Source organism: Theobroma cacao, chromosome 5 (genome assembly GCF_000208745.1).
Source record: "Theobroma cacao cultivar B97-61/B2 chromosome 5, Criollo_cocoa_genome_V2, whole genome shotgun sequence".
Taxonomy (NCBI): domain Eukaryota; kingdom Viridiplantae; phylum Streptophyta; class Magnoliopsida; order Malvales; family Malvaceae; genus Theobroma; species Theobroma cacao.
In genome coordinates, this window is record NC_030854.1 from 38,368,656 (window position 1) to 38,390,551 (window position 21,896).

Sequence of the window (21,896 nt, forward strand, 5' to 3'; positions counted from 1 at the left end):
TTAAGTGTTGTGTGGGTATAAATCAGAAAATAAAAACTTGTTTGGATGTAATAAAAAAAATTAAGGGATTAGTTGTATAAATTAACATAATTGGAGGACTTTTTGGGAATACTAAAAAGGCGAGCCTCTGTTTTTCAGGGTCCGCAAAATTAAGAATTTTAAGCCCAAAATGACCCAGCCCAAAAGGTATTTTTAGGACAAGATACTTCTGGAAGTTATAGCATGCGCCAGCCTCAATGTTCCCGACGTTTTAAGGTTACGTGTGTCACTTAACAATGCGTCCTATGCACATCTGACGTGTCTCCCGTGGCCCCAACAGAGATTTTACCCCTATTGCACCCACCAAAGCATCTTATCCAACACTCGATAATCAAATAATAAAAGAAAACTTTGATCAGTCAACCCGACCCGATAAATTTTTTTATGATGATTAGGATAATATATATGGATTTATTATTATAAAAATAAGAAAATTCGAAATTATTTTTAATATTAAACTATTAATCCTAAGCTATTTGTAAATTGTAATTGTAATATTTTCTCGAATAAGATTATTATAAGTATAAAATTAAAATATTACAAAATTAACTTTAAAGGTAAAATATTTGTTTTTTTATAATTTCATCCCTTCAATCACATCATAATTACTTAAATTCAATACAATAAGAGAAAATCATTGAAACAATGATAATGATGTTGTTATTCATAATAGTTATATCATTATTATTTGTCATAATGCAATCGAGCCTACTACTCAAGTTGCTTAAGTTTGGCTCAACAATGATTCAGATAAATTTGATCCCATTGAATTGCTTAACTTATATCATTATTATTAACAATAATAACACATTTTATTTTGATTAATTAGTGTATTCATTATATCGTATTATGTTTTATACATGTAATTAAAGTAATTTCATTAGTATAAAAAATTTGTTACAAAGTTACAAAAACCGTCTCAAAAAGATAATATTATGAATTGAAATTTGAAAGAATATATTTATTTGTAAATACTAGCTTATTTGTGTATCTTTATTTATTTCAAATTAATATCTCGTTTAAAAAGTAAAAAAAAATGCTTATTACTCTTATTACCACTTTTTTTCTAAGTTAAGGATAAATTTTTTTAGAAAATATAATTAATGAAAATCAAAATTTAATTTATATTTTTAAATAAAGAAAAAAATTCAAAAAAGTAATTAAAATATTTTTAAATAACCGAATCATCCGACAACCCGACCCGATATGCTAAATGGTCAGTCACTATCCCTGCCGCCTCTCCAGTTTCTCTTTCGCACCTTTCTGTCTCCGCTCTTCATACTCACGCTTCTCTGCTATTTTAATCAGATCAACAGAAAAAAAAAAAGAAAAAGAAAAGAAAAAGACGAATTCTCTCTTTATTTTTTTTTTCAGAAATTCGCTGAGAAAATCTGCCAAAATAGAGAAAGAAGAAGCAAAAGTAATGGCCGTGCAGTGGATAGACAGGGGAGATCTATGGAAGAACAAGGCTCGCGTTTTACAGCTCCAGCTCAGGCAGCGGTTCAGGGTAGCGGTTGATCGCCATCGCCGCCACCGTCATTCGATGTTCGCTGATCGTTACTTCTCCTCCACGGTCCAACGCTGGCTCCGTCGTTTCCGTGACTTCCGTCGCGATTCTCTCCCTTCTTCCTCCGCTTTCAACCTCAAACGAGGTCACTGTTTTTTGTTTTTCCTGCTCTGAATCTGATGTCTTCTCTTGATTAAAACTCTTTTTTTGGATATTTTAGGAATTAAAATTCATTTACGTTGCTGGTATTGCAGTGAGTAAGGACTTTAATGTGGAGGAGGATTCAGTTGTTTTGCGAACGCTTCAAGCTGTGGCTGTTCCTTTGATAGGAAATGTTTGCCACGTTTTCATGAATGGTCTCAATCGCGTTCAAGTACGTAGGATTTTTGTATGATTGAGAATTATTTGTGTGTATATCGCGGTTTGTAAGAACTAATGTCTTTCTCTTTTCTGTCAGGTTTATGGCCTCGAAAAATTACACTACGCATTGCTTAATAGACCCAAGAACAAACCCCTTGTAACGGTATAAGCTTTGGTTTTTTGCTATTGATCAGTTTTAGCTTGTCGTCAATTGTAGGTGTGTGTTTCTCTTATTTGTGATCCTGTTATTATGTGTAGCATATGCTGATGAAGGAACGGTTTTATTGTTTTTTTGAAATTCATTGCAGGTAAGCAATCATGTTGCATCGGTTGATGATCCGTTTGTCATTGCGTCGCTGCTTCCTCCGAGAGTTCTTCTGGATGCTCAGAACTTGAGATGGACACTGTGTGCATCAGATCGATGTTTCAGTAATCCTGTGACTTCTGCATTCTTTCGATCTGTAAAAGTGTTGCCAGTGTCTCGTGGTGATGGGATTTATCAGAAGGTACCCCTTTTAAAGTTTTAGAAGTATTTTTAGTAATCATGGAACAGTGAATGTTAAATATTGAATGATCAAGTTGATAACTATACCGCATTGTGCAGATGAATTTAGAATCCTTGCATTGTGAAATTTACAGTATGTATTGTTGAGATGAGGGGCATTTAACTGAAGAAACGGGAAAACAAAAGGAGGGAGATCTTATTGGCATTTGAACGTCTGTGAAATGGAAATGATGGCTAATGTCCCAGACTGGTCTGATTGTAGACCCATACTGATTTGTTTTGTCAATGTGTAAGCATGCTAGTACAAACATATTTGGTTTACATGCATATTGTTTAGTGTTTTTGTGGGACTAGGTTTCTTTGTTCTTTCCTTGAACTTCTTATGTTGCTTCCTGGAGTTCTGTAATATGGTCTAGGCCTGAGATATTTGCACCTGTATTGGTAGGTTTGTGATACGGTATGGTTTAGGTTCATCTGCATGTCTATGCCTTTCTTCATGACTTTGTTTCATGTATGGCAGTTAATGCCCATTTCATCCTTTTGGTTCTTTTTGTTGTAGGGCATGGACATGGCTATTTCAAAGTTGAATAGTGGTGGATGGGTTCACATCTTCCCAGAAGGCAGTCGTTCCCGAGATGGTGGAAAAACTGTGAGGTCTTCCAAGAGAGGTGTTGGGAGGTAAGAGTTTGTTGATAACTTATCTTTAAGAGATGAGAGTTATATCTCCTTCTAGCTGGAAATAAACTGGCCTCATCTCTTCTTTGATAAAATCTGTTTTAAGAAAATGATTTGTCCAATTATGTCTGTTGCTTTTTTTTTTCTTCCTTTGCTTTTTTTATCCTTTCCTTCTTCCATGTCAGTTACAAAATACATTTAACAACCTTATGGTGATACAGGTTGGTTCTAGATGCAGACAATACCCCAATTGTCCTGCCATTTGTGCATACTGGAATGCAAGATGTTATGCCTATAGGAGCCAATTTCCCAAGGATTGGCAAGACGGTATGTGGTCTTGCTATTCTTTCTTTTGCTAGATAGACATTCTTAAAGTTTCCATTCCACTCAATTCTGGCAATAAGGTTGTAAGTTTAACAGCCTCCTGTGAGTAATTGTACTGTCTGCAACGCGTGACTTTGCAATGTTTTAAACATGTTCAGCTACAGGCTGCAAATGCCTCCCTCATCGTTCCATCTTTAGTAACATTGTGTTCTTTCTTTCTCTCCCCTATTTTAACATCTCTACCCTTCTCCACTCTTCCCTTTTTCACTTCCCTAAACCTCTTTCCCCATATTGGGCTTGACAAGCAAATCCTTGCTAATGGCTGGTTATATCATAGTTTTATGTTTATGATTACATTTGCTCTTATGAAGTGATATGTTGATTTCTTTGTTTCCTTTACTTTTTTTTGCCGACTCTAGCTGATGATTTCTCTTAATGCATAAAATTTTGTAGGTGACAGTTCTAATTGGAGACCCTATACATTTTGATGATCTGCTCAATGTGGAAGAACCCGTAGATGCATCAAGAGGAAAATTGTACGATGCTGTGGCCTCTAGAATCGGGCATCACCTGCAGAACTTAAAAGTACAAGTTGACAAATTAGTGCTCGAGCAATCTATCCGGTTGGAAAATCATCACATCAATGCTGCAAAAAGGACAGCTGATATCCTGCATCAGGTAGATTGGGATCCATTTGGCTTAGGAAGCAATGAATGTATGGTGGATGAATCATCAGGACAGGAAACCAAAGTCCAGCTGAAGCCAAACGCTGTTACCTCTTCAGAAGAGTGCTCTCCCGATGATCATCGATATTTTAGAATGGGGTTTTCTTTTGAAGGTGGGATTGCATCAAGGATTCGCAGTTACATGGATCCAACCGAACTGATGGGTTTTGCAGCAAGAGGCTTGTTCATGAACCCCAGAGCAAAGGAAAATTCTGCTAGCATTAGGGACATACGCCCGCTGAGGGTTTGGAAACAGTTTTTGGAAGCTAATTTGTTAGTTCAACAGTGGAATACCTGCTAAAATGTACCCTGTAGAATCTGTAAATCAAAATTTTGATATTCAACACTCACCATTAGCCCTTTCACAATAAAATGTGTAGCTCTCTATCACCTTTAACCTGTGCCAAGTAGTTTAACCCTTATTTATTTTTTGATTTGTAGTTGCACGTCTTTCATTTTACCAAAAAATTAACAATCGTCTGACCAATGTCAACTGATACAGATTTTGTCACGTGACAAATGAAGTGATCATGTAACTTATTTAACATCGATAATCATGTGATCACAGTAATTATCACGTCATATATCACATGGATAGAAAATTTTTATTTGTATTATGTTTGATGCTTGTTAATCTTTTGTTAAAATTACGGATTTATGTAGGTGATGTGATTTATTTAACATCGGTAGTTATGTGATTATGTTAATTATCACATCAAATATTATGTGGATAGAAAATATTCGATAATATTAAATTTGATGATTAATAACTTTTCGTTGAAATTACGAGTTTACGTAGATACAAACTAAAAAATAAAAACTTATTTGCATGCTATTAAAAGAATAACAACTTATGTATATAAATTGTCTTATTTTATTTTCGGAGTTTTTCATTACTTGCTTAAACTTTTCTAAGCCCGAGAGAAAAATTTTGAAAGGCTTTGAAACGACATCGCTCTTTGATGTCGAGGCTACGACGTCGTTTAAAGGGGCTGAAAGAAAATCAAAACCCCACAGGCGGAAATGATTTCGATATTTGTTTTTTCTCTTTTTCCTTCACTCTCTTGTTTCACAAACCAGAAAGCCTTTACAGATCATTATCTTCTTCTTCATATCTCTCTCTCTCTTTCATTTTCCTCTGCTTTTCTTCTGTTTCTCGTTCCAAACAAATCCAAACGGTTTAGGTTTTTTCCTTTAAAATTTGCTCTGCAGAGAGCTAGAAAGATAGGTATGGCAGAAGAAGAAACAGAGCTGAGTGAGGAGCAAAGGAAAGAGATCGCCAAATGGTTCCTCCTCAACGCTCCCGCTGGCGAAATCCAATACGTCGCTAAAGGTCTCTCTCTCTCTCTCTGTCTAGTGTCGTTTTAGCCTTGCATTTGCCATTGTCGTTGTCGTTTTAGTTTTCGATCGATCAGTTTGATCAATTAGTTCTATTCTCTATCTCGTTTGTTGGATTCGCATTTGATTTGGATTGATCGGTTCCATTGTCGATTTTTCTTATATCATTTTTATATATAATATATTTTTTTGCAGATTTGAAGTCTGTTTTGAATGATGACGACGTGTACAATGAGGCGGTATCGGAGGCATTTCCTGTTTACAACAAATCTCACATGATTTGCCTCGAAATGCCTGGTAGATTCGGAGATGTAAGTCTTAGAAACCCTTAATATAATTTGCTTTAGTGTTAATTATTAGTAACTTAAAGTTAGATGTATAGTAATGTGATTGGTTAGGCTTACAGAAATGTAAGTGCATTTGATATGTTTCGGGATTGCCAGAAATAGCTTTCTTATAGTTCATGCATTTTATGTTTTTAAGGTATACATTTATTATCACGAATTGCCTTGCTTCATATTTGTAGTTTATGTTGGATTATGCATAATAAATACAAACATGTCTTAGTTGGTTAAATGTTGTAAGTGTAGCTTGAATGCTGGAGGTTTATATGTCATTTTAGAGTGCCTTGATTGTTTACTTTAGAGGCAATGAGTATCGATCATTGCGTTTTAAGTGCTTCATTTCTAACATTTTCTAGATAGGATATTGAGCTTATTTTCCATGGTTATGGTCCATAAGTCATCCAATTACCTCCATTTCTCATATTGGCTTGTTCTCTTTTAATCAAATATGATGATAATTACAATTTCTGGTCTCTTTGTTCAATGCTGATGTCATTGAATTTGGTTCTAAAACAAATCTGATTGTTGCAATGTTGTCCAATTGGAGTTTAGGTCCTGGTTACATCATATGGGGAGCTTCAGGATAATGAGTATCTAGACCCCAAGACTGCTCAAGTTGCCATAGTTGACCATGTCAAACAGGTACCTTCTAGCCTTATTAATGCATCTTGTGATTGAAACTTCTTAATGCCATAAAATTCAAAGAACCTTTGCTGTAAAATCTTTTCCCGAAGTTGAAATTTTTAATATTCGGTAGTTTTCTTCCTGATGATATGACACTTAGAATGTTAATGCGTCATTTAATTTGAATGTTTATATCATGATGTCCTAAATTCGTTCAGGTTTGTACAGAGGTGAGACCTGCCACTGATGAGGAGCTTCCATCCCCGTATATAGAGGAATACCGGTAGGCATTACAGCTCTAATGGACTGATATTATTTTTAATTGATTTCTAATGAACTATTACGAGCATCTCTCTGTGAGATTTAATAGAGTTGACAGAATAATATGGGGTCTTTACATTTCAAGTGCCTATTTCCTCCATAGCGGGATCCAAATTAGAACCGCCTTAGATCTAATTTATTTCATGTTTGCTGACATGGAAATGACTTGAATTTGAACCTTTGCCTGTTGTGCACAGTGACCCATTCCAAACGTGTAGGTTTTTGTTACTACTGCGCCTTTACCTGCATGTTAGTGTAGGTTTTTGTGTTTAATTGTGGCTGTTCTATGATTCTCTCCCGGCTTTTGACTCTCCTGGATTGATACCAAGGACTGTCCCAGGATCTATAAAGTTGCTTAATGCCAACAACTGATAAGTTTGATGGTTATTGCTGAAACTAGCACTCATCATGAACAGAGATGTAATCATAGTTGCTCTTTCTATCATCCCTACTTTATATCATAAAGTTCTAAGCAAAAACCAATGGCAGTTTATCACTGGAATTAGGGTGCATATCTGATGCTTTAATTACAATTTGTACTTAATTTCATTGTTTTCGTTGCAGATGTGCTTTGGACGTAGAAATGTCAAAGTATGTTGGTGAAGCTTATCCAAAAGGTTTTTGTTCAGTTTACTGTACTAATGGAAAAGATGTGGAGGGACCTGGATCTGATTTTGAGCTTGTTGTAGTGATTTCTGCTGCTAGACTTAGCCCACAGAATTTCTGGTGCGTTAAATTTGTTAGACTAGAATGTACTAGTGACTGTTCTACTGTAATTGCTTGATTGTATAGCTGACTAGCTATTTGATTATCTGTTAGTAGTCTAACAGAGGATCACACAGAAACACATGACTGTTTATCTTCTAATAATGCTTTTTGGCTTTACAGCAATGGAAGTTGGCGGTCAATATGGAACATTGAGTTTAAAGATGATATTCAAATACTGGAATTGAAAGGCAAATTGCAGGTATTTCAGTATTTCTCATGACTTAGTGCATGGCATATTTGTGACTCTTTTCTTCCCGCATTTCAGATCTGAATGAGTCAGTTCTTTTTCATCTCAGGTCGGTGCACACTATTTTGAAGAGGGAAACGTGCAATTAGATGCAAGACATGAATGTAAAGATTCTACATTATTTCAGGTTATTACAAAATTGACAAGCTCTTTTAACATTGCTCCCCTCCCCCCCTCTCTTGTCTTCTTCCTTGGTTCTTTCTTTTCTTTTCTTTTGCCTTTCAACTATTTTTAATAGTTTAACTATTTTGACATAGCATTTCAGGCTGATAACTGTATTGAGCAAATATTCTAATGTGAAGGCATGTGAGATATATAGTTTGGATATTACCATAAGTTGTAAAATAGAAGTTTTAGAGTTATTAACAGTGGCAGTAGGTAATTTTTGTTGGCGTAGTTTATCCTGCCCTGTGGCTCCTGAACGTGCATCAACAGAAATGCCTTCTGACCTCTTTCTGCCCTGTCCTCTTTCTATAATTGGTTTCATATGATTAATACTTTCTGTGTTTGTTTCAGTCCCCTGATGATAGTGCAGTTTCTATAGCCACCATAATTCGCCACCATGAGACAGAGTACCTGGCATCCCTTGAGGTTGCTTTCAATATGTCTGGTTTATTTCAAATGCTTGAGTTTTCTAGAGTTCTTTACTGACAGTCGAGACATAATGCAGGCATCCTATTTGAATTTGCCAGATACCACTTTCAAGGTATGTTTTGATTTGAAAGGCCTTTTTAGCCAAAAGTTGCTGGGGAAACCTTTTGAATTAGGTTAGGATACCATTTTTAGATTTGTTTTCAACCGTTACACCCAGCTATTTTTGGGTTTTATTTGAAGGATACTGCTTGTTTCTCAATCATGCCAGTATGTGGATGATGGAACCTAATACCATTTTATGTTTTTCTGTGGAAAATCATATTGCTGGTAGGAGTCATGCTGGAGCAATAGATAAATCCTAGCTAGAATGTTTGTCTACAGAGAGAATATTAGATCTCCTGATGTCCATCTAGAATACTCGTCAACTTCAGGAACCCCGTTGAAATGAAACTAATGCTCTTAAAATTTTTATGTGCCATGCAGGATCTTCGCAGGAAACTTCCAGTTACTCGAACCTTATTCCCATGGCATAACACTTCACAATTCAGCCTGACAAGAGAGATATCAAAAGAACTGGGAATTGGAAAGTGACTATACCATACCAAACTCGTAAAGCACATCCCTTGATGCATAAAATCGATTTAAGCTGGGTCCCCCGGTCACCGGACAGTATCTGTAGTACAGTTGCTGAGAGTTTACAACTGTTGTTTCGCCTCCAACCACCTTGATTTTACAGTTATCTGTTATTTGGTGTGCAAGTTGTGTTCTCCTGTAAGAGTCTCAAATTTTGGTGTGCTTATCCCGCATCATTCTTTACAAGCCATGTATAGCATTGCTTTGAATAGTTCCCCAACATCTTTCTTGTGGTGCTTGTGGAAAATTTTAGTACGTATGCCTGAGCAATTGTATGTTCCAGATTCCAGTGTCATAGATCATATAGGAACAATATTAAAATTCTTAGATTATGCTTTTCTACTATTCAAGTATTAATTAATCTGCCTTTATTGTTCTAATTTGAGCAAAAAGAGTTCGTAATTCCGTTGCCGGGGATCGAACCCGGGTCTCCTGGGTGAAAGCCAGACATCCTAGCCACTGGACGACAACGGATTGATTGAGCTTCACCCCGTACTTTTTTTTGAAAAAGTGTATCAAGAACCATAGTGCTGTCAAAAAGTGTTGTTCTTTCTAGAGCCTGTTAGTCCTATTGTTTTGTCTTAAGAAACGTTTCACAGATTAAAGATGTTAATATTGATTCATTGTGTCTCACGATTTGTCTTAAAAAATGTCTCGCAGATTAATACTTAATCCGATCTAAACCTAATACACGACCAACGTGGAATTCGTTGGTCCCCTCCAATAGCCGCAATTTCAAAAACACATCCAAGCTCAGAACCGATCCCTCTCTCTCTCTCTATTGAATCCGCAGTAGCGATAATGGTAAATCAGAGTTACATTCGTGGGAATACAATCGAGTATCTTCGAGTCCCCCCGATGATGCATTACTACCCATGCTTCTTCTTCTTGTTTTTTTTTTTTTTTAATTTTTCAAATTGATTTTCCTTATTAGTTCTTCGGGTCCATTTGCTGCCTCTGGAATGATGCTTCTTTAGCCAAATCAGACTATTTTTTATGTGCTCCGTGAGGCATCCTCTTTCAAAGCTTTTCTCTTAGTAACCGGTGATGTAGCTTTGGTTGGATGCCTTTCGTCGAAGCGCATCCTCTGATGATACCCTTGAGATTGGTTGCCTTGCTGACCCAGAGTTTGCCCTTATTCAGCAAGTGGGAATTGTTTGATTTATCAAGCAAATTTATATTTCTGCAGCTCTTGTTGTATGAATGGATCCCCTTGCTCTCCAGGGAGCTGCCCAACTGTGTGCTTATAATGAATTTTTTAAGTAGTTCATATTCTTTGCGTTTCTGCTTCTCTTCTCATACCTGGCTCTCAATGATGAAATGGTGGCATAGGATTTTTCAATTAGTTGTTTTTTGAACCAACAAGAATGCATTTTCTTTAATCTGCACTAAGCGAGCTTATCTTTATAAAAGCAGAACTCCTACGCTGTTGCAGTTATGATTGCTGGGTTTCCCTTTCAGGTGATTGGCAAAGTTAAAGAAGAGGCCAAGAGCCATGCATTAAGCCATATGCATGTCCTTCTCTCGGCAATCCTTCTGTTGGTATCTCTAGTTAAACTTGCTCGGATAGAAAGCCGCCTGGGGTGGGCTGCGTAAGGGGCAGAGTTAGAGAAGAAGGTGCTGTTGGTGGAAAAGCTAAAGGCAATGAGCCTGGTGGAGATGAGGGGAGGGCTAAAGGCAGGGCTAGGGGAAGGTCAGCTGGTAAACCCGGTGGAAACAAAGGTAAAACTAATATTTTTTTTTTGTTTCCCTCTAGCTCCATTTTATGCATTCTTGTATTGTTTCGGTTGCCATGTCACATTCAGTGTGGGCTGTCATGTTCATCAAGGGATGACTGATACCTTAATCATCATTTCTTAGCAGTCTTAAGGTTGAATGCCCTTCAATCTTCATAATTGTTGCTATTGATCTAGTACAAATGGCATTCTTGTCTCTGCAATCTTTCTTCAGTTGAATGATATATCTTCATAGCATGAGAAGGATGGTGGATGGAGGTTAGGTCATTGGTCAAAATCCATTTGGACTCGTGAGTTTATCTCATTGTTAATCATATACATTCTTGTCTCTGCAATCTTTATTCACTCGAACATTATATCTTCCTTGCATGAGCAGGATGGAGGTTTAGGTCAATGGTTAAAATCCCATTTGGATGCATGAGTTTATGACATTGTTAATCATATGCATTCTTGTCTCTGCAATCTTTCTTCACTCAAACAATGTATCTTTGTTGCATGAGCAGGATGGAGGGTTAGGTCATTGGTCAAAATCCCATTTGGATGCATGAGTTTATGACATTGTTAATCATATGCTATAGTTGCTACCCAAATTGCATACCTATCTATCATTGTCCATCCAGGGGACCTTTTGTTAATCTTTGTTTATAAAACAGAAACAGTGCCCTTTTGTGAAACAGGTGGGTGGACAAGGTCGTTTGATACTATGTTCAACAGTTCAGTAATTGGATTGGAAACAATTTGGCACAAACTTTGAAGCATTATGTTTCGTTTACAAACAAGATCAAGTGGGATATCTGTCTTGCTACGTTGCAATTAGGATGATTGCATGGAAGGGAGATTGCTAATGAGGAACAGATTCAGTGTCTTATTCTCTTGATGTAAAACTTTTTGAAACAGAAACTAAATTACTAGTTTTCGTTCTTTGATGTCTTCAGTGGTGATGGTGCATCTTCTGCTTTCTCTAAACTTCAAAATCTCATCAACAGTTTCTATTGTCGGCAATGTATGACTATATAAGGCGTTATAGTTTTAACCCTTAAATACCTAATCTCGCCTTAATGCACAAATTATGACTCTGTCGATTCTGGGCCCTTGACATTAAGTTTATGTCCAACACAAATAGCAAAGTGCTTCCTTGGAAAAGAATAAAGAGCTGCAGATTATGAATATCCCATCTAATTTTTTTTAAGATACAATAATAGACCCTCCATTTTCCTAATCTTATCGTTGACTTTCCTCTCCTCAATCCTCTCTTCGAAAAGTATTTTTCTCAATTTATTGAAAAAATAAAATATTAAATTTTCTTGTAAAGTGTTTAAATAGCCTATGAAACACAAACGTATCTCATGTTCAGATATTTTTTGACTTCGTGTTCAAACCTTTGTCTTCAGAAACACGTGCACGCAGATAACGTCGTTGAACTTGTTACTCCAATAATCTAAGGTTACTGTCAGCAGCACACTGCCCCAGGAGAAAAATCCAAAATAATTAAAAAAAAAGAACAAAGAAATTATACAATCTTAATCAATTATTTTTTTCTTCTTTGTTAGCTTTTCTTACAGCAACCACCTTTTCAGGCCGACAGTAACTGGATGCTTTCAGAATGGCTGAAATCAAAGCAGAACCTGCTCAACGTCATACTCTGGCCATCCCCATGGCCGACGACTCAGCTCAGAAGCCCAATAAAACTCAGCGTGTTGCCTCACTTGACATTTTCAGAGGCCTTACTGTGGCGGTACTCTTCATTTTCTGTTAAGTCTTTCTGTGAGCTGGACTGTTGGGGTTTTTTCTTTTTTTTCTTTTTTAATGAATTTCTTTACTTTTTGTAGCTGATGATTCTAGTAGATGATGCTGGAGGAGAGTGGCCTGTGATTGGTCATGCACCATGGCACGGCTGCAACCTTGCCGATTTCGTTATGCCCTTCTTTCTTTTCATTGTTGGCATGGCCATTCCTCTTGCTCTTAAGGTTGTAAGGATCTTCTTCTTCTTCTTCTTCTTCTTCAAAGTTAATGAACTAGCAGTTTGGATTTACTACAGTGAGTACCTTACTGTCTTTTTCTTCCTCTCCGAGACTATGGCTAATCATGGTTAAGTTTCTTGTAGAGAATACCAGGTAAAGGCAAAGCTATCCAGAAGGTGGGTTTCAGAACTTTGAAGCTCCTCTTTTGGGGTCTCTTACTACAAGGTTTGGTTTCCTTTGTTTGTCATATACTAGTAGCTGTCAAGGGAAAAAGGTTGAGACTTTGGGGGGTGATCAGTTCCTATCTGCTCAGGGTTTAGGCATTCATGATGTGCTAATTATCACATTTAGCTGAGGATGCTTATCCTAACAAAACATTATAGAAGATTATGGTGGTATAATTCATAAGCAACTAAGTGACTTACCACCCTAGCAAATGTTCCTGAAGCAGTTATAGATTCCAAATTGAGAAATTCTTTTATCTTAATCCATCTCTGCAAATTCTAAAAGACGAGGGAAAAGCTTTTGATGCTAACTTTGGATCCTTATATCTGTCATGAAGGAGGGTATTCTCATGCTCCTGACAAGCTAACATATGGCGTTGATATGAAAATGATAAGATTCTGTGGCATTCTACAGGTATATGTTCCTGATGTTAATTGCAGAATTTAGTCCTTAGAAATGGCTTTAGGAAGTAAATTCCCTTTACCTTTTGTAGAGAATAGCTTTTGCATATCTGGTAGTGGCACTTGCAGAGATTTTTCTGAAAGATGCACAACCCAAAGATGTTTCAGCTGGTCATTTCTCTGTGTTCAGGTTATACTGTTGGCATTGGTAAGTTCATCTTCGATTTTTCTTGGTATGGTATTTATCTCCATAATCATAATGTATACTACTAACTAGTTCTCTGTTTCCAAATCTACAGGCTGGTGGGTGCATGCATACTTATTATGTACTTGGCTTTACTTTATGGAACATATGTTCCTGACTGGCAGTTCACTGTCCAAAATAAGGACAGTGCTGATTATGGGAAGGTTTTCACTGTAAGCCCTTGGTTGCCCTTAATCTCATCCTACAAAACCATAAAGTTCCAGATAACGAACTGCTGTATTCTATCTAATAGTATGCCACTCTGAGGGAAAGTTCTATCTGTTGTTTGATAAGATTTTCTGTATTTCATTTTAGGTAGCCTGCAATGTGAGAGGAAAACTGGATCCTCCTTGCAATGCTGTGGGATATATTGACAGAGAAGTATTAGGGATCAATCACATGTACCAACGACCAGCATGGAGAAGATCCAGGGTGTGTTTTCGTAGTTGCAATTCTGGCTATGATCCTCTTTGGAAATTAAAATCACCTAGTTTACAGTGAATAGCAGTTACAGGTCTGAAATCTTTTCCTAAAGTACTGCAGGCTTGCACTGTGAATTCCCCTTATGAGGGACCATTTAAAGATGCCGCTCCATCATGGTGCCATGCACCCTTCGAACCTGAAGGGATTCTAAGGTCTCTGGACTCTGTAACCACTAATTCTGTGTGGGAGTTTTCTATCTTTACAGCTATTGATCTAGCACGTTGTGTATGCTAATTGCAGTTCAATATCTGCTGTTCTTTCTACAATCATTGGAGTCCATTTTGGGCATGTGCTTGTACATTTGAAGGTTAGGATTCCGGTTCTCGGTTATAATATCAAGATACCATTGCTTCTTGTCTTTGATAAAAAATGAAAAAATCGATTCCAGGGTCATTCTGAAAGACTGAGGCAGTGGATCATGATGGGAATTGCTCTCCTTATTCTTGGAATTGTTCTACATTTCACAGCGATTCCTTTGAATAAACAGCTATACACTTTCAGCTATGTTTGTGTAACATCTGGAGCAGCAGCACTTGTTTTCTCAGCCATCTATATCCTGGTATGTGCTTTCAACATGGCACTCTCAGCAGTCGAAAACAGGTGACATTTTCCAGCTATCCTGATACCTTATGCTGATCTGAAGCAAAAATTTTGGCTTTGCCAGGTTGATATTTGGGATCTGAAGCTGGTGTTTCTGCCATTGAAATGGATTGGCATGAATGCCATGCTGGTTTATGTTATGGCAGCTGAAGGGATCTTTGCAGGTTTCATCAATGGATGGTACTACCAGGATCCACATAATACACTGGTGGGTTTAGTTTTCCACATGAATGATTTACTCCATGAATTTGAATCAGTTCGAACTAATCTATGGCATTGGCAGGTATATTGGATTCAAAAGCACATATTCATTGGGGTTTGGCATTCAAGAAGAGTAGGCATTCTGCTCTATGTTATATTTGCAGAGATCCTCTTCTGGGCTATCATTGCAGGCATTTTGCATCGATCAGGAATTTATTGGAAGCTTTGAGATTTCCCCCATTGCCATATGGATACTCAGTAACTTGCAATACTGAAATATTAGATACTTAGTTGTTGAAATATTATGTAATTTGGGCCTCCTTGAAGCATAATTCCCATCACGGACGACTTAAATACTCGATTGTTTTTGTAAGTGGTAGAGTGACCTTATTGTCACGATACACTGAGATTCAATCTTTTGTTGCTCCGATTCGTCTTTAAAAAAATTCATAAAATTTTATAGTTGTTTCGATAAATTATCGGCAAAATCAATGACGTCAAAAAGACACGGGCATTTGTTATAACTTTCATCATTTTTAAGCAACATCACTCGTTATTTATCAATAACTTTTTACGAATATTCAGCAACGTTGAGTTACCGACATATCAATACATATATCATTATTTATTAATCTCGAATGTACTTTATCAATAGCTTATATGCAAATTTAGTAAGTCAACATTAATGAAATGTTAAATACTCGGATTATTGAAATATTAGATAATTTTATAACATTTTTCAATAACTTTTAGACAACAAAATCAGTAATCTTGAAATGCATGATTAAAATTTTTTGCAACCTTCAACTGTTATTTAATAATCTTTTTAAGTACTTCATCAATGAATTTTTATGAACCTAATTGAGAAAAATAAATAGGCCCAAAATTTAAAATACTTAGGCCTAAGATATGGTCCAAATGTGAATGAAGTAGGCCAAAAAATAGCCCATGAGAAAGAAATCGGGCCAAAATGGGAGGTCCGACTTGGTTCAAAATGGGTCCAAGATAGCCCGAGACGCACTTCCAAATCCCTCTCAGAGACTCTCCATTTCTTCGAAAACAAGTTTGAGTACTATAAAGTAATAGAAACCCAAAATTCTTTCAATTTTTCTGTCTTTTACCCTTCATTTTCGTTCTAATTCGACTGCTTTTTTGTTTCTGTGATCGATCTTTGGATCAAATTCGCCGTTGATTCAAGAACTGTCACCGATGGCGACCGCCATGGTAGAAGATTCGAACGTTGAAGAGGACCAGCTGATGTCGATGACCACCGAGGACATCGTCCGAGCGTCCCGTCTTCTCGATAACGAGATTCGAATCCTCAAGGTCCCTCTCGATATCTTCTTTTCTATTATATCTATGCTTCAATTATTAGTTTGCATTGTTCTTTTTAGGGTTTTTGTTGTGGTTTAGGGTTTTTTTTTAATCCAATCTCACTATTAAGTCCTACCCATCTCAATAGCATTTCGTCTTTCAAATATTAACGACCTTGTTGTTTTATTTTTGTTCTGGATATTGATTAAAGCTAAGTAATTTTTACATATCAGTGGAAGTTCTTTTTGTTGTTGGTGGGTTCTGAATTTTCTGGTTTTGGTTTAATTGGGAAATCTTAATACTTAAAGCTAAGTAATTTTCTTTTCTTTTTTAAAGGAATGCAGCTATAGTATGTGTGAATTTTTCTGATTTTTGGTTTAATTGGTTTGTGGATTAAAGGAGGAGATGCAGAGGACAAATCTCGAGTTGGATTCATACAAGGAGAAGATTAAGGAGAATCAGGAGAAGATTAAGCTTAACAAGCAGTTGCCTTACTTGGTCGGCAACATTGTTGAGGTAAATGTTGTGTGGCTCTTTTTTGGTCAAATACCTTTTGAATTTCTATGTTATATCCAGTAATCTTCAACTTATTCTGTACTGGTATATAGTGATACTGTGTGTAAACAAACTCACAGCGCAATGAAAAGGGGAACTGACTGAATGATGAGCCATTGTTGATGTAGTTATATCGTGAACAATCATCTGCTTGGATGATTTAAACCTTAATAATTACTGTTTTCTTTCAGATATTGGAGATGAATCCTGAGGATGAGGCAGAGGAGGATGGTGCCAATATTGATCTTGACTCACAGAGGAAGGGTAAATGTGTTGTGCTGAAAACCTCTACTCGTCAGGTGAGGGCAGCATTATTTCTTATGTGCTACTAGTACGGCAAGTCAATAGTCTGTTATGTTATTCCGTAGTGAAACTAATTATCAAATCAACATTTGTTGAGAATTGAAAAAAGTGACAACAATGCTTAGTTTTGATCTTGACTTGTTTTGTAATCACTGCAGACCATCTTTCTACCTGTGGTTGGGCTTGTTGACCCTGATAAGTTGAAACCTGGTGATTTGGTTGGAGTCAATAAAGACAGTTACTTGATATTGGATACCCTGCCTTCAGAGTACGATTCTCGAGTAAAGGCTATGGAGGTTGATGAGAAACCAACTGAGGACTACAATGATATTGGTGGCTTGGAGAAGCAGGCAAGTTTTCTAATTTTGCCACCCTTTCCAAGATCACTTGTAACTGTTGAGCTAATGTTTAACACCTTTTTCTGATGGTTGTTCCTGTAACAGATCCAAGAACTAGTTGAGGCCATTGTGTTGCCCATGACTCATAAAGAGAGGTTTCAAAAGCTAGGGATTCGTCCACCTAAGGGGGTGCTCTTATATGGACCTCCTGGTACCGGAAAGACTTTGATGGCTCGTGCTTGTGCAGCACAGACAAATGCCACATTTCTGAAGCTAGCAGGCCCACAACTGGTTCAGGTATGAAGTCTATTATCCCAGCTTACTTCTCTACATGTTTGGATCCTGTCTACTGCTTTCAATTCATGTTAGAATCATTTTACTGGTGCTCCTTACTTCTTGATTATCATAACATGACAGGAAAAATGAGAGCAATAAAGTTGTTTTCATTACTGTATGATATTAGTTGTGCATTTTTATCTGCTTGCATAGACCCTTTAATAAGTATTTAAAATTTTAATGCATGTAGATGTTCATTGGAGATGGAGCAAAACTTGTTCGTGATGCCTTTCAGCTTGCAAAAGAAAAATCTCCATGCATCATTTTTATAGATGAAATTGATGCAATTGGCACGAAGCGTTTTGATAGGTAATGCTATATCTTCATCTCTTGGGAAGCAAATTTGTTTTGACACTGATAACACTGGCATTTATTTGTGGACAGAATCACTAATTATTGACCTGTCTGTTACCACCTGCAGTGAAGTGAGTGGAGATAGGGAGGTGCAACGAACAATGTTGGAATTGCTCAACCAGCTTGATGGCTTTAGCAGTGATGAACGTATTAAGGTTTGAAAGCATGGAACATAATTTTTGTGCTAGCTGTTTGAAAAAATGTAAGTGATCTATTCTAATGTAATGCATGTATTGTAGGTGATAGCAGCAACTAACCGAGCTGATATCCTTGACCCTGCTCTGATGCGTTCTGGTCGATTGGATCGTAAAATTGAGTTCCCACATCCCAGTGAAGAAGCTAGAGCTCGAATCCTTCAGGTATGACATTCAATATTGCTGCTTCTATGTCTTCTATGACGTGTAGAATTTTATTGAATTCTTTCATTGATTTTCTAGATCCACTCGAGGAAGATGAATGTTCACCCAGATGTCAATTTTGAAGAACTTGCTCGATCTACTGATGATTTCAATGGGGCACAACTAAAAGCTGTTTGTGTGGAGGCAGGCATGCTTGCTCTTCGCCGTGATGCAACTGAGGTGCACTTTCTAATCTCCTGGGAGTTTATCTACCTTTTTGTTTTGTCAACAAAAGATATCATAAGGTTACATGTACAGAAACAGCATTTAGGTATTTCATATTGAACATGCATGTATGTTCATATATGTATATGTGTATGTGTATGTGTATTTATTTGTATCAGATTTATTTGCAAACATTTTAGCTGTGGGAGCAAGTACTAAAATCGGCTTTTGGGTCCTTGATTTACAGGTGAACCATGAAGATTTCAATGAAGGTATCATTCAGGTTCAAGCTAAGAAGAAGGCAAGCTTAAATTACTATGCATAAGTGGGACGGGAGAGCATTTCACTGTGAAGAAGGGGCCTTTTGAGCCAATGTCAAGGAGGTGGCCGAGCATTTTACAGTCTGAGAGAAGGTGCCTTTCAAGCCAATGTCAAGGAGGTGGCTTCTTCCTGCTGAGAATCTGTGTATACACGTACTTGACTGCCCAATTGTTTTGGGTTAGGCTTTTCTTTCTTCTGCAGTTCATTTTATTTGAACCGATGCATACGATTGGTTTGCCATGTTTGTATTTGAACCCTGCTATACTCGGGTTGTTTAGCAACAGATTAAGAAAAAAGGCCGACTTGGGACATCCCGAAATCCTTTTTATGCCAATGTCTGATTACTGAATTCTGATGCCCATGCATGGAGGATGTGTAGTGAAAGGAATGCCTTAAGTGCATTAGATAAAATATTTAATGTGACCGAAATCTCATTATCACAATCTGGAAAGGTTTTTTCTGTATCATGATTCTGATTTTCAACTCAAAAGATATGGTTGATAAGGGAAATATCTTTATTTATAAGATCAAAGTTTATTTCATCTTTTAATGATGTGAGATTTGTGATACTTTATTTTATCTAAATATACAATCGTCTTTTATTAATTTTATTTGGGTTCTTTTGCTTATGTAACTCGATTTTGGTATCTTTCATGTAGATTCTATATCTAACTCGACTTTAATATCATTCATGTGGATTTCATAATTTCAATTTGAAAAACATGCATGTTAAGTGAAGAAAAACTTTTATTTGTAAAATCAAAATCTATATCAACTCTTATTAATGCGAGATCCGTAACATTCATATTAAACCTTGAGGTCCACATGACTAGTGTTTGACTTGTTGAAGGAATGGGAATTATAAGTAACTAATAGTAAAAAGAGATACATATTTGCAAATCTGAACTAATACAAAGCTAATCACTCAGGTTTTGACAACTCCAACTTCAAAGACAAATTCGCTTGTGAGAAGGTTTAATAAATCAAAAAGAAAAGGGTTTGATAATTCCATCACCATCACACAACACATTCAAAAGTTGGAAAGAAGCTCTTTTCAGTACAGGAAGTGCTGTATCATAGGGTTTTACCTACAGGAAAGAGCTGAGTCCGCTCCTTTGGTCAAACGGAATAAAGGGGAGTCGGCATCTTGTCTAGTTGCCCAAGTTGAATATTCCCCCAAAACAGAAGGATATCAACTTGGCCAACAACAACAGCAAATCTCACTTGCCATCAGAGGAAACACCCATGCAACAATAATGAACCAGAAAATGTTGGGAAACACACTATGTTTTTATTTCCTCAATCATGTTATAAATATATCCTTCTTGACAACAAAAAAAAAAAAAAAAAAGGACATGTAAAATGATAATAGTAAAACCGAGTTCGAGACCTTTAAAAAGCATATATATGAACTAAGAGAAATACTAAATAGTTTAGAACTTATATCTAGAATTACACAAGTGCGGCTTATGGGGAAGCCGGTCTGCTACGGGGTGAATAACTCCATTAACATTTGACTTCCTTCAAGCCATAGGCAAAGTACAGGAAGGTTGGATCGGTAGCGCCTTCCTTGTAGTACGCAAACACCAGGCTACCATCATCATGCATGCTCTCGCCCACGAAACTGCAACACGATAACTCAAATGGTTTAAGTAACAATAATTTGATCAAATCAAGTTAATGACAGATAATCCAACAAGATAGACAAGAGTTGCATACAATTGGAAATCCTTAATCTTTGAAAGCAAGTACTTAGTTGCACCCTCTATGTTCTTCTTGAACAACTCTTGCTTCTCTGGCTCTAATTTGGGTGTCAAGTTCTTGATGTACCTCTTCACGAAGGTTACAAACTGCTTCTTGTCAAAAGCAGGTTGCTCCTGCAAATCACAACAACCACAGTTTTCAGATGGGAGTATTGAAAAAAGTCAAGCTATAAACCATGAAAGGCAGGTGCAGTTCATTTACCTGAAGTCTGAAGGTGTCGACAATGTCGACGACCTTGACAGCCTGATCATCAACACCTTCATCTTCACCACCATCTTCTGCAGAAGGGTTAGCCCCAGTGTCTACACTGACAGCTCCTTGGATAACCCACTGCAAATTAAGCCAAATCATGTTAGTTTAACCAGATCGCATAAAATTCTTTGGTTTCCTTAAAATCCATTAAAAGAAGCTATACAAACACAAGGAAATAAAGAAGGAAGAAAAGATTCCAACCTTCCCTTCAACTTCCCATAACATGCCATTCTCGATTTCCTTGTGTGAGAATGAGTCTGAGAGGAGCTCATCAGCTGAAAATTCATCAACAAGAACCAAGTTCACAGTTACAAATCTGCAAATAGCTTATATTCCAACTCACAACAAAACCAAGACAACTTTATTGAACAAGTGCTAAGCTTTCTGCAAATTAACAAATCCTATGAACTCATAGTCCTAATCCCATATATTTTCTTCTGAATTAAAGGGGAAAAAAAAGTACCCACCCTGACAAAGAATTATCCCAAAAAAAAATCATAAAATAAATAAAAACAGTGTAATCAACAATCAAACAAAACACCCAAAACAAAATTCAGCTCCCTCTGTTCAATTCTCTATAACCAAACCATCAATCAAACCAAAAAAATAAACCCAAAATTTCAAGATATATAAATAAAATTCTAAGCAACAGAAGGAAACATACAGATCTTGGAACCAACAAGCACAGCAACAACCAAAAGAAATAAGAAAACAAGAAGCAGAAGAAAGATTATACCTGTGAGAAGATCCTGATAAACCAACATACTTGCTGGGAATTAATTTTCTTCCTTTTTTTGGCCTTAAATTTCGATTTCGGGAATTTATTGAAGAGGAAGCTAGATAGTGAGAGAGAGCCTCGTCCGGCGAACGGCAGCGAGTATTTATAGCGGGATGGTGAAAATCAAGGGGGGTTATCAATTTACCAAATTAGCCATTAATTT

At 36.8% G+C, this 21,896-nt stretch overlaps 5 protein-coding genes, 1 long non-coding RNA gene and 1 other non-coding gene across 11 annotated transcripts; 5 read left to right on the forward strand and 2 right to left on the reverse strand.

Annotated features, from left to right (window-relative positions):
- Window positions 1,275–4,532, forward strand: LOC18600475. The gene is made up of 7 exons (XM_007030939.2): window positions 1,275–1,691; window positions 1,801–1,919; window positions 2,004–2,069; window positions 2,215–2,412; window positions 2,971–3,089; window positions 3,308–3,413; window positions 3,864–4,532. Exons 1-7 carry the CDS (start codon window positions 1,463–1,465, stop codon window positions 4,434–4,436), a joined length of 1,410 nt encoding a protein of 469 aa, XP_007031001.2. The 5' UTR covers window positions 1,275–1,462; the 3' UTR covers window positions 4,437–4,532.
- Window positions 5,176–9,349, forward strand: LOC18600476 (F-actin-capping protein subunit alpha). Its single transcript, XM_007030940.2, has 10 exons — window positions 5,176–5,468; window positions 5,669–5,784; window positions 6,370–6,459; window positions 6,660–6,724; window positions 7,327–7,488; window positions 7,651–7,729; window positions 7,827–7,904; window positions 8,294–8,368; window positions 8,448–8,483; window positions 8,855–9,349. The coding sequence occupies exons 1-10, from the start codon at window positions 5,366–5,368 to the stop codon at window positions 8,960–8,962; spliced, it is 912 nt and encodes a 303-aa protein (XP_007031002.2). The 5' UTR covers window positions 5,176–5,365; the 3' UTR covers window positions 8,963–9,349.
- TRNAE-UUC lies at window positions 9,407–9,478 on the reverse strand. The gene has a single exon. It is a non-coding gene; the product is annotated as a tRNA-Glu (tRNA).
- LOC108661864 lies at window positions 9,587–11,679 on the forward strand. Of its 2 annotated transcripts, none has more exons than XR_001927756.1 (2): window positions 9,587–10,726; window positions 11,400–11,679. It is a non-coding gene; the product is annotated as an uncharacterized LOC108661864 (long non-coding RNA). The 2 variants fall into 2 exon arrangements; XR_001927757.1 differs by having other exon boundaries at window positions 9,598–10,726; window positions 11,418–11,679.
- On the forward strand, window positions 12,264–15,282 carry LOC18600477 (heparan-alpha-glucosaminide N-acetyltransferase). 4 transcript variants are annotated; one of them, XM_018120593.1, is made up of 12 exons: window positions 12,264–12,491; window positions 12,570–12,710; window positions 12,845–12,926; window positions 13,264–13,340; window positions 13,420–13,535; window positions 13,627–13,744; window positions 13,887–14,003; window positions 14,115–14,206; window positions 14,295–14,361; window positions 14,443–14,613; window positions 14,719–14,862; window positions 14,938–15,282. In XM_018120593.1, the coding sequence occupies exons 1-12, from the start codon at window positions 12,333–12,335 to the stop codon at window positions 15,082–15,084; spliced, it is 1,431 nt and encodes a 476-aa protein (XP_017976082.1). In that variant the 5' UTR covers window positions 12,264–12,332; the 3' UTR covers window positions 15,085–15,282. The 4 variants fall into 4 exon arrangements, with proteins under 4 accessions (XP_017976082.1, XP_017976083.1, XP_017976084.1 ...); XM_018120594.1 differs by having other exon boundaries at window positions 12,570–12,707; XM_018120595.1 differs by having other exon boundaries at window positions 12,264–12,475.
- On the forward strand, window positions 15,895–19,379 carry LOC18600478 (26S protease regulatory subunit 6A homolog). The gene is made up of 10 exons (XM_018121763.1): window positions 15,895–16,181; window positions 16,569–16,685; window positions 16,916–17,023; window positions 17,186–17,377; window positions 17,471–17,662; window positions 17,892–18,010; window positions 18,123–18,210; window positions 18,295–18,414; window positions 18,493–18,633; window positions 18,866–19,379. Exons 1-10 carry the CDS (start codon window positions 16,065–16,067, stop codon window positions 18,941–18,943), a joined length of 1,272 nt encoding a protein of 423 aa, XP_017977252.1. The 5' UTR covers window positions 15,895–16,064; the 3' UTR covers window positions 18,944–19,379.
- LOC18600479 (translationally-controlled tumor protein homolog) lies at window positions 20,197–21,825 on the reverse strand. Its single transcript, XM_007030946.2, has 5 exons — window positions 21,692–21,825; window positions 21,157–21,230; window positions 20,905–21,033; window positions 20,659–20,816; window positions 20,197–20,563 (listed from the first exon to the last, which is right to left on the reverse strand). Exons 1-5 carry the CDS (start codon window positions 21,717–21,719, stop codon window positions 20,446–20,448), a joined length of 507 nt encoding a protein of 168 aa, XP_007031008.2. The 5' UTR covers window positions 21,720–21,825; the 3' UTR covers window positions 20,197–20,445.

Bases quoted from the DNA above. Each gene is read 5' to 3' on its own strand.
- LOC18600475 (XM_007030939.2), top strand. From the start codon at position 1,463: ATGGCCGTGCAGTGGATAGACAGGGGAGATCTATGGAAGAACAAGGCT. The intron at 1,692-1,800 runs GTCACTGTTTTT...CTGGTATTGCAG, and splicing joins CGCTTTCAACCTCAAACGAG to TGAGTAAGGACTTTAATGTG. The intron at 3,414-3,863 runs GTATGTGGTCTT...AAAATTTTGTAG, and splicing joins TCCCAAGGATTGGCAAGACG to GTGACAGTTCTAATTGGAGA.
- LOC18600476 (XM_007030940.2), top strand. From the start codon at position 5,366: ATGGCAGAAGAAGAAACAGAGCTGAGTGAGGAGCAAAGGAAAGAGATC. The intron at 7,489-7,650 runs GTGCGTTAAATT...TTGGCTTTACAG, and splicing joins CTTAGCCCACAGAATTTCTG to CAATGGAAGTTGGCGGTCAA. The intron at 8,484-8,854 runs GTATGTTTTGAT...TGTGCCATGCAG, and splicing joins TGCCAGATACCACTTTCAAG to GATCTTCGCAGGAAACTTCC.
- LOC18600477 (XM_018120593.1), top strand. From the start codon at position 12,333: ATGCTTTCAGAATGGCTGAAATCAAAGCAGAACCTGCTCAACGTCATA. The intron at 12,492-12,569 runs GTTAAGTCTTTC...TACTTTTTGTAG, and splicing joins GGCGGTACTCTTCATTTTCT to CTGATGATTCTAGTAGATGA. The intron at 14,004-14,114 runs GTGTGTTTTCGT...AAAGTACTGCAG, and splicing joins CAGCATGGAGAAGATCCAGG to GCTTGCACTGTGAATTCCCC.
- LOC18600478 (XM_018121763.1), top strand. From the start codon at position 16,065: ATGGCGACCGCCATGGTAGAAGATTCGAACGTTGAAGAGGACCAGCTG. The intron at 16,686-16,915 runs GTAAATGTTGTG...GTTTTCTTTCAG, and splicing joins TGGTCGGCAACATTGTTGAG to ATATTGGAGATGAATCCTGA. The intron at 17,378-17,470 runs GCAAGTTTTCTA...TTCCTGTAACAG, and splicing joins TTGGTGGCTTGGAGAAGCAG to ATCCAAGAACTAGTTGAGGC.
- LOC18600479 (XM_007030946.2), bottom strand. From the start codon at position 21,719: ATGTTGGTTTATCAGGATCTTCTCACAG. The intron at 20,817-20,904 runs GTAAATGAACTG...TGTGATTTGCAG, and splicing joins TCGACACCTTCAGACTTCAG to GAGCAACCTGCTTTTGACAA. The intron at 20,564-20,658 runs GTATGCAACTCT...ATCGTGTTGCAG, and splicing joins AAGATTAAGGATTTCCAATT to TTTCGTGGGCGAGAGCATGC.